This window comes from Archocentrus centrarchus, chromosome 21 (assembly GCF_007364275.1).
Source record: "Archocentrus centrarchus isolate MPI-CPG fArcCen1 chromosome 21, fArcCen1, whole genome shotgun sequence".
Taxonomy (NCBI): domain Eukaryota; kingdom Metazoa; phylum Chordata; class Actinopteri; order Cichliformes; family Cichlidae; genus Archocentrus; species Archocentrus centrarchus.
Window position 1 is genome coordinate 30,847,876 of NC_044366.1, and position 13,330 is coordinate 30,861,205.

At 42.9% G+C, this 13,330-nt stretch overlaps 1 protein-coding gene across 1 annotated transcript; it reads left to right on the forward strand.

Moving 5' to 3' along the window:
* Positions 1-8,217: 8,217 nt before the first annotated feature.
* On the forward strand, positions 8,218-13,308 carry LOC115800938 (GDP-Man:Man(3)GlcNAc(2)-PP-Dol alpha-1,2-mannosyltransferase-like). The gene is made up of 6 exons (XM_030758566.1): positions 8,218-8,345; positions 8,607-8,828; positions 9,168-9,370; positions 9,547-9,715; positions 11,905-12,509; positions 12,653-13,308. The coding sequence occupies exons 1-6, from the start codon at positions 8,290-8,292 to the stop codon at positions 12,934-12,936; spliced, it is 1,539 nt and encodes a 512-aa protein (XP_030614426.1). The 5' UTR covers positions 8,218-8,289; the 3' UTR covers positions 12,937-13,308.
* Positions 13,309-13,330: the final 22 nt, after the last annotated feature.

Below are 13,330 nucleotides of genomic sequence, written 5' to 3' on the forward strand. Positions count from 1 at the left end.
TTTGGGATCACTGTCCTGTTGAAACACACAATTGTATCCACGTTTCAACCATCTAGCTGTTGATCTGAGGTGAAGTTGAGGAGTTTGGAGGCAGTCCTCCTCCTTCATTATACCATCCACTTTGTACAATGTACCAGTACAGTACAAGTACCACTGGTAGCAAAACAGCCCAGAGCATGATGCTGCCACCACCATGTTTGACAGTTGGTTCAGTGTTCTTAGGTCTGAAGGCCTCACCTTTACTCCTGCAAACGTACCTCTTGTCATTGTGGCCAAATAGTTTTTGGCTCATCTGACCACAAAACTTTTCTCCAGAAGGCATTTGGCTTGTTCATGAGGGCAGCTGTAAATTTCAGTCATGCTTGAAGGTGTCGATTTTGGAGGAGGGACTTCTTTCTTGGTCTTGGTCATGGTGATGTAAATCTGACCTCACTGTAGGCAGTGACCCTGGTTTTCTAGGAGTTTCCAGTTCGTGGCAGGATGGAGCCTTGGAGGTTCCTGGGTTGTTCTTTTGTGAGTGACTTCTTCTGGTCCTTGGCAAAGTGGTGACACATCAAAGTAACTTTGATGTGTTTGAACTGATGACTCAGTTGTTCAGAAATGGCTCCAAGAGACCTTCTCAAGTTGTGTATATCTATAATTCTCCTTCCTAGATCTTCATTGAGTTCCTTGGACTTTACCATTGTCCTGAGTGTTGGTCAATCTGACAAGGGCTGTCAAGCAAATCCTTTTTATGCTCGCAGAGAGAAACTACCAGTTGTAGTCCATCATGATCAGTGATGAGAAGGTAAGGCCTTGCCACTCTCAAGTTAAAAGACACTGTAGAACCTTCAGCTCCCCTCATTAAAAGATTCAAGCAAGAGTCTTACATTGCCATGGACTGACATGGTTCTGATTCTTCGTTTTTAAAGTCATTAAAGATGTATGCTGCACAATCATTCCATTCTGGTAAAACAACAGTTCAGAGAGATCATTAAAAGCCCCAAATTACCAGGACACTCATGCCCGTGATGAGTGCATGCAAACGTCTGGCCACAACTGTACATGATGTTAAAAAAACAATTGCAAGCTTATTAAAGTTTGATGAGATAAATCTGTATTTTGTCAGACTTTGTTGCACAGTGAAGGGGATTCTGCCAAGGCTAGCAGGCTAACATCCAATGCTAATTCACCCCAAAGATGTGCATTTCTGTAAATTATTATTTATTAGTTTCACTACTTTAGATATCCACTGCTTCTGTTATCAAGACTCGAATTATTGTGTTCAATTTTACATTTAAAACAAGATTAAGGATTGAACAGTAAATCAACCAAACCATCATCCAAGCCATTTGGATCCATGTTTAAAAAGAAAGAAATGCAGAATTGATCTTTTTTCCTTGTGCCTCAAATTAGTAGGCTGGTGTTAGAGTTTTTAAGTTTAAATTGAACTCATTTTTGGACATTATTTTATCTAAACACTATAGCTGTGACAGAAAAACCGCAGATGCTTCATGTAAGTGATGTAAGTAGAATAATTCCCTATTTTGACAAACATGTTGCATCCATAAAAATACTACAGTAGATGCACATGCTGCAAAATAAGCTGATTAAGCTGCTTTAGCTTGTCGATTGTTTTTTCCCTGAATGTGTGGTTTGGCATCTGACTGTCACTGGTTGATCCTCGTTGTTTCTGTGGGTCACTTGAGAGCAGCTGTGCCACGTAGAAGTGATTTGTGCCCATAGTGGGATGTCTTTATAAACCATTAACAGCTTAGCCCATATTTTTACTGAAGGATTTATGGAATATTTAACTTAAGTAAAGGCTCTAAGAACCTCTTGTGCAATTCCTTACAATCCCAATGACTTATATCTTGTTTTTTGTGACCGGCAGTCAAAGCCAGATTCTCAGTTGATGCGAGACGTTTGAACCAGACATCCTCGAACTAAAAGTGTCTTTTGGATAACTTAAATAACATGTCAGTTTTAGGCATAATGTGTTATTCTAGCAGGTTGTTAGTAACTCAGGACGATAGTGACTACAGACTACAGCTGGGTAATTAATATTTGTGGTGTTTCTCAAACTTTAATAATGTTCTGTGATAAAAATTATTAAATTGTTGTTGGTCTGATGTTTTTATCTAAAACTGTGTGTAAAACAATTAAATAATAATAATAATAATAACTGTATTCTCTGTGAAAATTAAACAGGGAGATGATAGTTTTTCTGTTGGCTTTAAATGCATAAACCTGGACAGACTGATGGATTATTGCCAGAGCAATTTCAGGGCGCTGTAGCTCGTGTAGTTCAGAGCAGTATTTTCTTTGATTGCTGTTATTACCGGGTTATAAATCAATCAGTGGCGTTCTGTGCTCTCATTGGTAGCTGCTTCAATCAGTTGCCATGAAACTGAGAAAAGATTAACTTGGGACCCACCCACATGTTGTCACCAGTGTGGTCCACGGGGTGGGGGTGGGGGGGGTGGGGCCCTCATTGTTCATATGTTGCCACTAATCCCTTCCTGTGTGACCGCAGCTTTACAGCGAGCATCCCAAGAGAACCTCATATAGTTACTGTTGCTGCATTAAGCTGCCGTCATAAAAACACAAGTTTTTTTACAACGTCTGAACCCATAAACATCAGAAACTCTCCAGAAAAATGTTGCTGCGGGACAAGAGATAAAAAGCAGAGTAATAATAATAATTCTTATGATAGAAATCCTGTTTTAAGAGTCAGGCTGTCGTCTTTTTATGTGTACATACAAACGAGAAAGTGCAGCACAGCACGTTCACACAAATCTCCCTATTTTTGGGGGAAAAAAAAAAAGTGATGGATGATCAGTATAAAATTGTGTTGTAGTAACTGTATTTCCTGCAGCCATGTCTACACTGCTGTTCTTTTAAATGTAGACATGTAAATACAGAAAGAGGAAATGAGGTGCACAATATCTGTGTCCCAACTCAGAGCGTATGCTGTTCCTCTTCCTCAACATACCTTTATTTTTTTTAACTTTTCACAGCAGAAAAGACGCGAGTGAAATAAATAGCATGGATGAGTTTGTTTCCGTTTAATGGCCCAGTAAGCCCTCACAGTGGACTAACACTGTTATACTCCATTAATACACCTCTGCTTTTCCTGCTTTGATGTGTCCAAATAGCAGCTGTGAAAAAGGATGTCACATGCCAGATTGTGCTCTTTCATAACCAGTGTCTTACATAACCATGCAAAAGCATCAGATTTATGCAGAGCAGTAAAGAAACTGTGACCTTTAACATGTTGGAGGAAACTGGAGAGTTAGTGCCACCAGCTAAAAAGCGTTAACAGCATGTCGCAGTGAAACTTTTAGTTTCACATATTTGTAGCTCCTAAGTTATTCATTCATTCATTTTTGCATTTTCTGCAGGGGGTTGTTCATGGCCGCTGTGGTGTTGGATGCATTTGGTATTTTTAAATGGGTGCATTAGGCTTTAAACACGGCAGATCTGCCACTTGTCCATGCTTTGACTCTGCTTCATGACAGCAGGTTCTTTGATACCTCTGAATGTTGGGGATGCAGGTTTGAGGGGATCCATCAGGGAAGAAGTTACCACCGCAGGCCCGAGGGCAGCCCCGCACCCACAGCTCCACCCTGCTCACAAACATTTTCACTGAAGCTTTCCACTCACCCCAAAGAACCTCGCTGAAACACACAGAGTCAGATGACAATGCTCGTGTTACTTCCTGTTTATCTTGAACCGAGAAGGTGCCAATAACTGTTAACTAAAGCTGATTGATGTTTTGTCAAATTGTAACTACACAGATGTTTATTTGCATTCCCAAGGCTTTACCCAGAGCCAATGGGAAATCACCAGCATTCTAATAATTAGATGATTGTTTAACCTTTTCTTGTTAATTTCTGGATTATGCACTCAATTATAATAGTTTTTAGTTGATCATATAGTCAAAAAATAGGTAATATATATCATGTAATATCAACCAACAAAGGTCCACTTTGAACCAGGAAAAGCTCTATCTGCACTAACTTTTGGGTACTTTGTGCTACAAACTTATGTCATAATGCTCCATTAATACTGTAATATTCTGCCCCTCTTATAATTCAGCTGCTGTGTGAGCTCCCAGACGATTTCACTCACCAGTTAGTTGAATTAGAGTTATAGGATGAGCAAAATTAACACTATCTCTCTGAATATCAGTTGATATGGACTTTCTTTGTCCGACTAAAAGCCTTTGTCTTATCGCATCAACACCCTCAGATTGGGATTTTCCCACAGAGTTACAAACTAATTATGAAGCAAATTAGTTACAAAATTAGAAACAGGCCTAAATGTCTCACAGAGTAAGCCTGCTGAGCCTACGTATTCTAGACTAAGCTGGTGGTCAGTATTACAATCATAATCATCTAACAGCTCTCTAATCAGAAAAAGAACTAGCAATGACTGGGCGGGGGTGTGTGTGTGTGTGTGTGCAAACAAGTGAAGTCAAAGTATCAAAACTAAGTGTCACATTACATTTTTTTATGTTGTAGTTGCAGGTGGAGCCATCAGTATCTCTTTAATACATTTTGTTCAGCTCGCAGCAGTGTCAGATTTTATAAACCAATTGTTTTGCATAATCTAAACCTAAACGGTAACCAGTAACTATATACTGTGTGTCAGACAGAGGCAGTGCAGTGAAACAGACAATATTTCCCTCAGAACTCCAATTATAATGATCAAAACACAGACCTGATTTAAATCTAAAATCTCCCCTTCAAAGTTGACTCCTAATGCACCTCTTTCAGCATGGCTGCCTGCACTCGTGTCTTCACCGTGGGCTTCAAACTTGTGTCGGGCCTAATCGTCAGTTTCTTTTTCAAGCTGACCCAGTTTTGGTGGAGGAGCACCGCTGGCGAGGAGGCCTGCAGCGCCCAAGCTTGAAGGAAGCAGAACAAGTCAGGAGCATCAGTGTGGAGTTCTGCTGTAACATCATGCAGCACCTAAGGGAGAACATTGTGAATTGTATGGCTATACAATAATAATGTAAGATAATTATGAAATACTTAAAGCAGTAGTAAGTGATGTAATACATTCTTTCACAGGCCACCTGGCAAAGCTAGCCTGTTCCCACATTCTCTTTAAGACTGTACCAAATGTCGGTTTGGTCATACTAAAGTTTTCCTATCTCTCTGACAGGTTTTTGGCCTAATGATGGCAGCCCTCACTTACTTCAACATCTCTTTGGACCTCATGTTCAGTTCCAGTGGAAAGACACCAAATACAAGTTCAACACTTGAAGTAAACTCTGGATCTTTTATCTGCTTTATTTGTCATGAAACGATGTGGAAACGGGGCTCTCCTGGCCATCTAACTGTCAACCATTTGTCCAATTACTGTGAAAGTCAGCATTCATTCACAGTGTGTCGGTATGAGCAGGAGAAGTGAGGCAGTGACTTTTGTTGGTTCAGGGCAGTGAGAAAACGGCAGTCAGATGATAGAAGTACACATCAGTAAAAGAAACCTCAACTTGATTATACTGTTGGATGTTGAAGGGAAGCCAAGACAACTCTAATATTTTACATGACAAACTGACTTGTGCATTGTGCTTGCTTTCTACATCTTTGTCATCTCTGAGCCCAAAATTAAAAACACTGAACGGCTGCCTCTGATTTTTACAGTGAGTCAAACTTCTCCGTCTACCAGGTTCGATGTTCCTTTGTGTCAAATATCCAGTAAGACATTTATTGTTAAATTTAATCGCCAAAACAAAAACAGTGAATATTCATCTGTGTTTGCCTCCATCTAGTGGTGAAGGAGATTTATTTCACAGACCAAAGTTTGCCAGAATGCCATACACATTACTTTCCTAAGATTCATCTGATTTGTTTTATTTTCCAATTAAGAACCTAATTAAGTGGATGATTTAGAGTTTCCAGTTGAAGTCCATGTCTTTGAAAAGGGGGAAAAACTGGAACACCTGGAGGAAAATCCAGCGACCTGGGGAGAACATTCAAAGTCCTCACAGAAAGAGGCCTAGAGATCAATCAGGGACCATTGGGCAGCCACTGGTCATGAGGAAAAAACATGAGTACTCCCAGACTGGTTGGTGAGTGGTTGTTGGCAGTTGCTAGTTGAAATGGATCACAAAGAGGGTGCTACACCAAAAGCCTCCTAAGAATTGATTTTGGTCACTAGCAAACTGCTGAAATTGCCTGCAGTTTGCAGTTAGTTTGTAGTTAGTACTACTCTCCCAGTGGTAGTGAAACCATAGACATACATACATACACGGACGCTGCATTCAGTGGGTTGGCCCATTGTTACAATATGTCAGCACGTCTGCCATATTAGATGTGGCAGATCTGCCCTTTAAATTAATACAAGTAAAAGGACTGAACTTCATAAAGCACATCTCTATCCACACATTCACACACACAGATATATATTGGGAAACTGATAGGCACCAAAATAATGTATATAACTTTCTCTGATAATTATAAATGTGTGTGTGTGTATACACCATCCGCATCACTGCAGCCGTGGCCCTAATTCATCTGTTAATCTCCCACTCCCCTCTTCACTCACTCATAAGCAAGATAGGCAGAGTGTGGGCAGGCTAACCTTTGTTAGCTGAGGACCATGGCCTCAGAGGTGCTCATTCTCATAACCATCACTTCACACTTGGCTGCAAACCACTCCAGTGCAAGCTGGAGGCCACTATATAGGCACTATATAGGCAATAGGGCCACATCTTCCACAAAAAGCAGATATGAGATTCTGAAGCCATCAAGGCAGAAGTCTTCTGTGACAAAGGGCAGCTCTGGCAGAGTCCAACACCCACAGGAAATGAGTATGACTTGGTCTGTGGCCCAAGTTCTTGTTGCAGTTGTACCAAATGGACTGTAATAATTGGCCAGACACCCCATACTCCCCCAGGAACCTGCACAGGATGCCCAGAGGGACACAGCTGAATGCCCTCTCCAAGTCCACAATGTAGACTGGATGGGCAAACTCCCAAGCACACTCAAATACCCTTGAGAGGATGAAGAGCTGGTCTAACGTTCCGCGACCAGGACAAAAACTGCATTGTTCCTGTTCAATCTCATTTCCAGACCTTCTTGGGAGATTGAGGAGTGTGATACCCCAATAGTTGGAGCACACCCTCCAGCCCTTCTTCTTGAAGATGGGAACTACCACCGCACCCCAATACAGAGACACAGCCCTAGACCTCTATGTGACATTGTAAAGTTGCGTCAACCTAGACAGTCCTACAACATCCAGAGCCTTCAGGAACTCAGGGCGAATCTGATCCACCTCAGTCCTGTTGTTTAACTACCTCAGTGACCTCACCATCAGTGATGGCAAGTCCTCCCCCTGGACCCCAGACTCTGTTTCCTCTACAAAAGACCTGTCAGTGGGATTAAGGTGGTCCTCGAAGTATTCCTTCCACCACTTGACTATATCCTCAGTATACAACTTTTCCTATTTATCAAGCGAGAGACATACTTTTGTTGAAGTCATTTCTAAAGTATAGACATTTAAACTGACCTATAAAAAAAAAGGAAAATAATTTTTTTGAAGTAAAAAATAAAGGAACTTGAAATTAAAATGACTTTTAATAGTTTTCACAGGATAGCTGCACCTTGTCACTGACCTCATTCCAGTCAGTGATTAAAGTGAATAAGTAAAATATTCCAATAAACAAGTACTTAAATACATTGGTGTTATGAGGCTGATTTTATGCACATGCTATTGTCATTTGTACATTTAGCCTTTTTTCAGCTGGGTTGTTTTTGTTTGTATAGTTATTTAAAATATTTAATTTTAGCCTATATTCTAATTTGCACACTGCATTTTTTTTTTTTTTTTTTGCTCTTCATATCTCTGTATTTTATTGTTTATATTCCATTTATGCCTTTTGCTCACTTGACATTCTTTGTTTTATTTGGCTGTTGTTCTACATTTACTATATTTTAATTTTGTTCCAGTTTTCCAATTTTGTTCAACTTTTTATTGTATGTTTAAGTCTTGTGTTTTGGTGTGTGAAGAAGGCAGACTTTCTTCTTTTCTTGGTTGCGCGCCACTCTTCACGGTTTCCCTCAGAGGGAAGCGAGTCTTTCTTACACTCAGACTTCATATCGCCACCCACTCTTTAATGGTTCAATTATTTTACCTCTGCAAATTTACCTCCTCTGACCTCTGATACTACTACTACTACTACTACTACTACTCGGGAAAGTCACGTGTCGATGACTTGTATATAAACAAAGGCTGAACCAATCGCGGCTAGTCAGCTGACAGCTACTTCCGCCAGTGTCACGGAGTTGTGTTGTCAAAATGGGGCACGACACTCACCACCACCACTTTTCGCTGTGTTTCTGTGATTTGATGAGGTAGGTGTTGTCTCGCAGGCGCTCGTTTGTTGCACTTCAGTGATAAAATGGTGTTCAGGGGAGTGAGGATTAAAAGAATGAGTGCTGCTGAGCGAACAGCTAACTCTAGCTTAACTGGCAGCTAGCTGTCGTATCGTCAGTGTAATCAAAGCTTTACGGTCGTCTTTCCGGTTGTAACGATAGTGACAGATGGTCGTCTTCCGTGCAGTTTACACTTGTTTTCAGTGTCACACACTCAGCCCTCTTTGTCCCCCTCCGCAGGCTGCTGTGGTCGCTGTTGGTGCCATGCTTCTACCTGAGCCTGATCCTCACCCTCGCCCTCTTGCTGCTCCTGTTGGGGCTCCGCATGTGGCTGCAGGGCCGCCGCAAGGCCCGCCGTGCTCAGGATGGCGGCCCGGCGGTGGCTTTTTTCCACCCCTACTGTAACGCCGGAGGAGGCGGGGAGCGGGTCCTTTGGTGCTCCCTGAGGGCCCTGATGCAACGGTAATCTATGTACTTTTATAAATAAATCATGTGAAAGTGAAAGTATTTCTCCCCATTGTTGTTTTTCTTCTTCTAAAAGAAAATGTGTGTGTGTATGCAGTGATTTGTCAGCTGTTTGTAGGCAGTAGAGGAGCCTCTTCTCTTCCAGCTCTTTAAATTGCCTCTATCTTTGTCCGTGACCCACAGACCCTCTGCTGAGGCCATTTAGAGCAGGTTCTTTGCCTTCTAACAAACAGGACAACTCAAGCCATCCCTCAGACCTTAGAGATGAACACAGTTCACTTTAATGATAAATGCCAAATTTAAACACTGATGTAGAGTTTTCCACCCTCATCCTAGATACCCCAGTGTCTCCTTTGTGGTTTACACGGGTGACCAGGGAGTGACTGGTGAGCAGATTCTGGAGGGAGCCCAGCAGCGATTCAGCATCACGCTGCCTCGACCCGTCGCCTTCATCTTCCTGCGTCACCGCGTGCTGGTGGAGGCCAGCTCTTACCCTCACTTCACCCTGCTGGGCCAGAGCGTCGGCTCCATGTTCCTGGGTAAGGGCCAGGCTGAAACTCAAGTGTTCATAAATATCATGGCAAAATGTTTAATTCTGCAAACATGAAACACTTCCTGCATATTAGTAGAGATTCTTTCATATAGAGTAAACTAAAGCTGCCATGATCACACATGTTGTCAACAGGCATTGTGATGCTGTCTGTTTGTGTTTTAGGGTGGGAGGCACTGACGGCCTTCATTCCAGACCTGTATGTGGACTCGATGGGTTACGCCTTCACCTTGCCAATCTTCCGCTACCTGGGAGGCTGTCAAGTGGCGAGCTACGTTCACTACCCCACTGTCAGCACCGACATGCTGTCTGTGGTCAGAGAGAGGAACGCCAGGTAAAACTCAGACACGTACGTTTATACTTCTGGGAAATCAGTGACATAATTGAATCCCAAGGTCAAAACTTGTCCTCACAAAGAAGCAGCACAATACAAATAATTTAACAAGTCCTGAGAGGGGCAGTTTGTTCAGAGCAGCTCTGTATAAACCAACAACAGCAGCATACAAATAAACAAGCACTGAGTCAGTGGCTCAGTTTTACTGACTCGTGTATATTTTTACTGGCCTGTGAGGAGAAAAGACTTTTGTTTTTGTTTTTAAATATTAATACAATTTAACTTTTGTTTACATGAATCTAAAGCTGCAAAATTTTACTAAACCTTTGAAATGATATGGTTTAGTACACCTGTGCCCCGCTTTAGACTCGCCACTGCTTGCTGCAGGTATCAGAAAGCAGCTGTTGATTTACTGCCCGATCTACATTCCTACCCTCACCTATGGTCCCAATCTCTGCGTAGTGACCAAAAGAATGAGATTGCGGATACAAGCAGCAGAAATAAGCTTCCTCTGAAGGGTGGCCCGGCTCCGTGTTGTGGAGATTGGGTTAAGAGCTCGGCGAGTTGGTTGGGACTCAGAGTAGAGCTGCTACTCCTGCACGTCAAAAGGAGCCACCTGCAGGAGTAGCATGGTGTCAGACTAAGTTAGCTGAGTCAGCTACCATAGTAACAGGTTTTATCCAACAAACTGTCTCTCTGACTCCGCCCCTCCTGCTGCACCTGAACCACCTGTCTGACACTCCCATTCATTTCCTCATTCATAAAGTGGCTGTCAGTGCGTCAGAGGAGCGAATTCATCTGCAGATGTTTGTTTCTATAAGCACTGAAATCCCAGTTAGACTTTAGTCACGGATTTATAATGAGGCAGCTGTCAGTCAGTCAGTTCCTCTGAAACATTTACTGTAGTTACTGCAAAATCACTGTTACGTCACACTGATCTGGATGAAGCTTTAGACACAGAACACTCTGATCAATGATCAATGATCGATCATTGATCATTGATTGTGCTGTAAAAGGTCATTGATGGAAAAATGTCTGATCCTGGAGATGATGGGAATGTTTGAGTGAAGATGAGGCTGAAATGATTTTTAAGACTTGAAAACTGAACTAAATGATTTTAAAGTGACTGCAATGATGTCAGCATTTTGAAAGTTATGATGTCTGAAATTCAGAGGATGAATCTCAACATACTTTCCACTGAAAATCACCTAAATCGGTGATTATAAGTTCTATAACAGATTAGCAAACCGTGTCCAAGTCCACCTTCACACAAAGATCCAAACAGATCACGATCACAGATTCAGACCGGATAAAGTCCAGATCCAGTTCAGGCTCCAGTCATTTCCCAGCTCATCCAGTCCGGATGCGTTCATATCCGGATCTGCATTCTTTAATTGAAATGTCTCATCCTCCCAAAACTGTACTGAAGTATTTAAAACCTATAAAGCTGAGACATTCATTATAACGTGTTTCCCTTTATTGGTAAAACTTTACATTCACTTGGAAAGCTGCTCTGCATCTCAGACCAGTTTGGTGACCTTGACCTCAAAGTAAAGGTCAGTGGTCCAATATTGTGAACAACTGGAGAACAATGTGACCTAGGATGCTCAAATATATACCATAGATAACCTAAAGATTGTACTGCCAGGAGGCTGAGGGGGAGCACTGAGAGCACGAGAGGATTTTTACCATGTGAAGCAGAGCCGTCCACACAGTTGACCTTCTACCTGCACACACACAGGGGACTTTACAGTCCCAGACAATTTATCACATACCATATCTTACAAAAAACCAGACACATGGTGATACCACAAATGCAGCAGCCTCCTCTACTGTAAAAACATGAGCCAGTAAGCACAGTTGAAAATGTTGGCTTTAAGCAGCTGAGTAAAGCAATTAAGATTTTAATTTATTATACATATGCCCATTTATTATATATGACTATATTATATGCATCTACTGATATGGGGGGGAGAATAAACACCGAGCTGTACTATAAAATGAAACAGACCCACCCCCACCCCCTCGCTCTGTGTTCAGTGTGGCCAAAGCTTTAGACTACATTTGTTCTAAGCCATTTAATTGTGCTGTGAAACATCTCAGGCATTAGAGGCTAATCCAAGCCCAGTGTGTTATTAGACAACTTTTCTTTTTAAACGCGCATCTTTCTCCCTCCACCTTTATTTCAGATTCAACAACGCTGATTTCATCTCTAGAAACCCCGTGCTGAGTGCCGTGAAGGTCGTGTACTACTGCTGCTTTGCTCTGCTGTACGGCCTGGCCGGCTCCTGCAGCGACGTCATCATGGTGAACTCCACCTGGACGCTGGGACACATCCTCGCCCTGTGGCGCGCTCCGAGCCGCACCGGCGTCGTCTACCCTCCCTGTGACATTAGGGCCTTCCTGGACGTCCCACTGGAGGACGAAGATGACATGGAGGACTGGGAGGAGCTTGGACAAGAAGAAGACGACAAGAAGTGCCACTCCATTGTGTCGGTGGGTCAGTTCAGGCCGGAGAAGAATCACCAGCTGCAGATCAGAGCATTTCACAAACTGCTGGACAGGAAACGGGACGGCCTCGGGGGGAGGGAATCTCTGCGGCTGGTGCTGATTGGTGGATGCAGGAACCAGGAGGACGAGGAGAGGGTCTTAAAGCTGCGAGGCCTCTGTCAGGAGCTTGGCATCTCTGACCGTGTCGAATTCAAACTCAACATCCCCTTCGAGGAGCTGAAGAGAGAGCTGGTGGACGCCACCATCGGTCTGCACACTATGCAGAACGAACACTTCGGCATCGGTGAGCACAGCATCACACCTTTTATAAGCAACAGTACATGCTGGATTGTATCACAGTGCTCAGTTTTCCACAGAAATTGGCTAAAGAAAAATTTCTGTATGAGATCAGCTGGTTGAATGATAATCCTCCGTGTCTATCTCCAGGTGTGGTGGAGTGTATGGCTGCAGGCGCCATCGTTCTCGCTCACAAGTCCGGAGGTCCAAAGCTGGACATCGTGGTGCCGTTTGAAGGCGGACAGACGGGCTTCCTAGCTGACAGCGAGGACAGCTACGCTGCTGCCATGGAAACCATCCTGGCGATGTCACCATCTGCTCGACTGGAAATACGATATAATGCTAGGGACTCTGTGGAACGATTCTCCGACCAGGAGTTTGAATCTTGTTTCCTGGCTGCCATGGAGTCTCTGATGAGTAAGTTAGAGCGATGAGTTAAAGCCAACGAGGTGAGGAGTCCACCGGGGACCAGGACATTATTGGTCGTTCAAACAGTGCTACACAGATATGTAGGATTGAGCAGTAAGGGTGTGTATGTTTAACACAACTTAAGCTTGCAGGTGTAAGGGTGAGGTGGTGGATCATTCACAAAATCTCTCAAAACAGTCAACGCTATCGAGAAACTCCTGGTGGACACCCAGAGCTAAAATTGGGATGAATAAACGAGAACAGAAAATCCAGGACTGCATGTGTCACACCTGTGTGAAAGTCATCAGTGAGAGCAGAGCTGGAAGAACGACGGTGGGAAAATCCTGGCAGTCATTCTGCTCATCAGCAAACTGATTCACGTGTTGACGTGACTTAAATAAGAGATTACAAGACACCTCA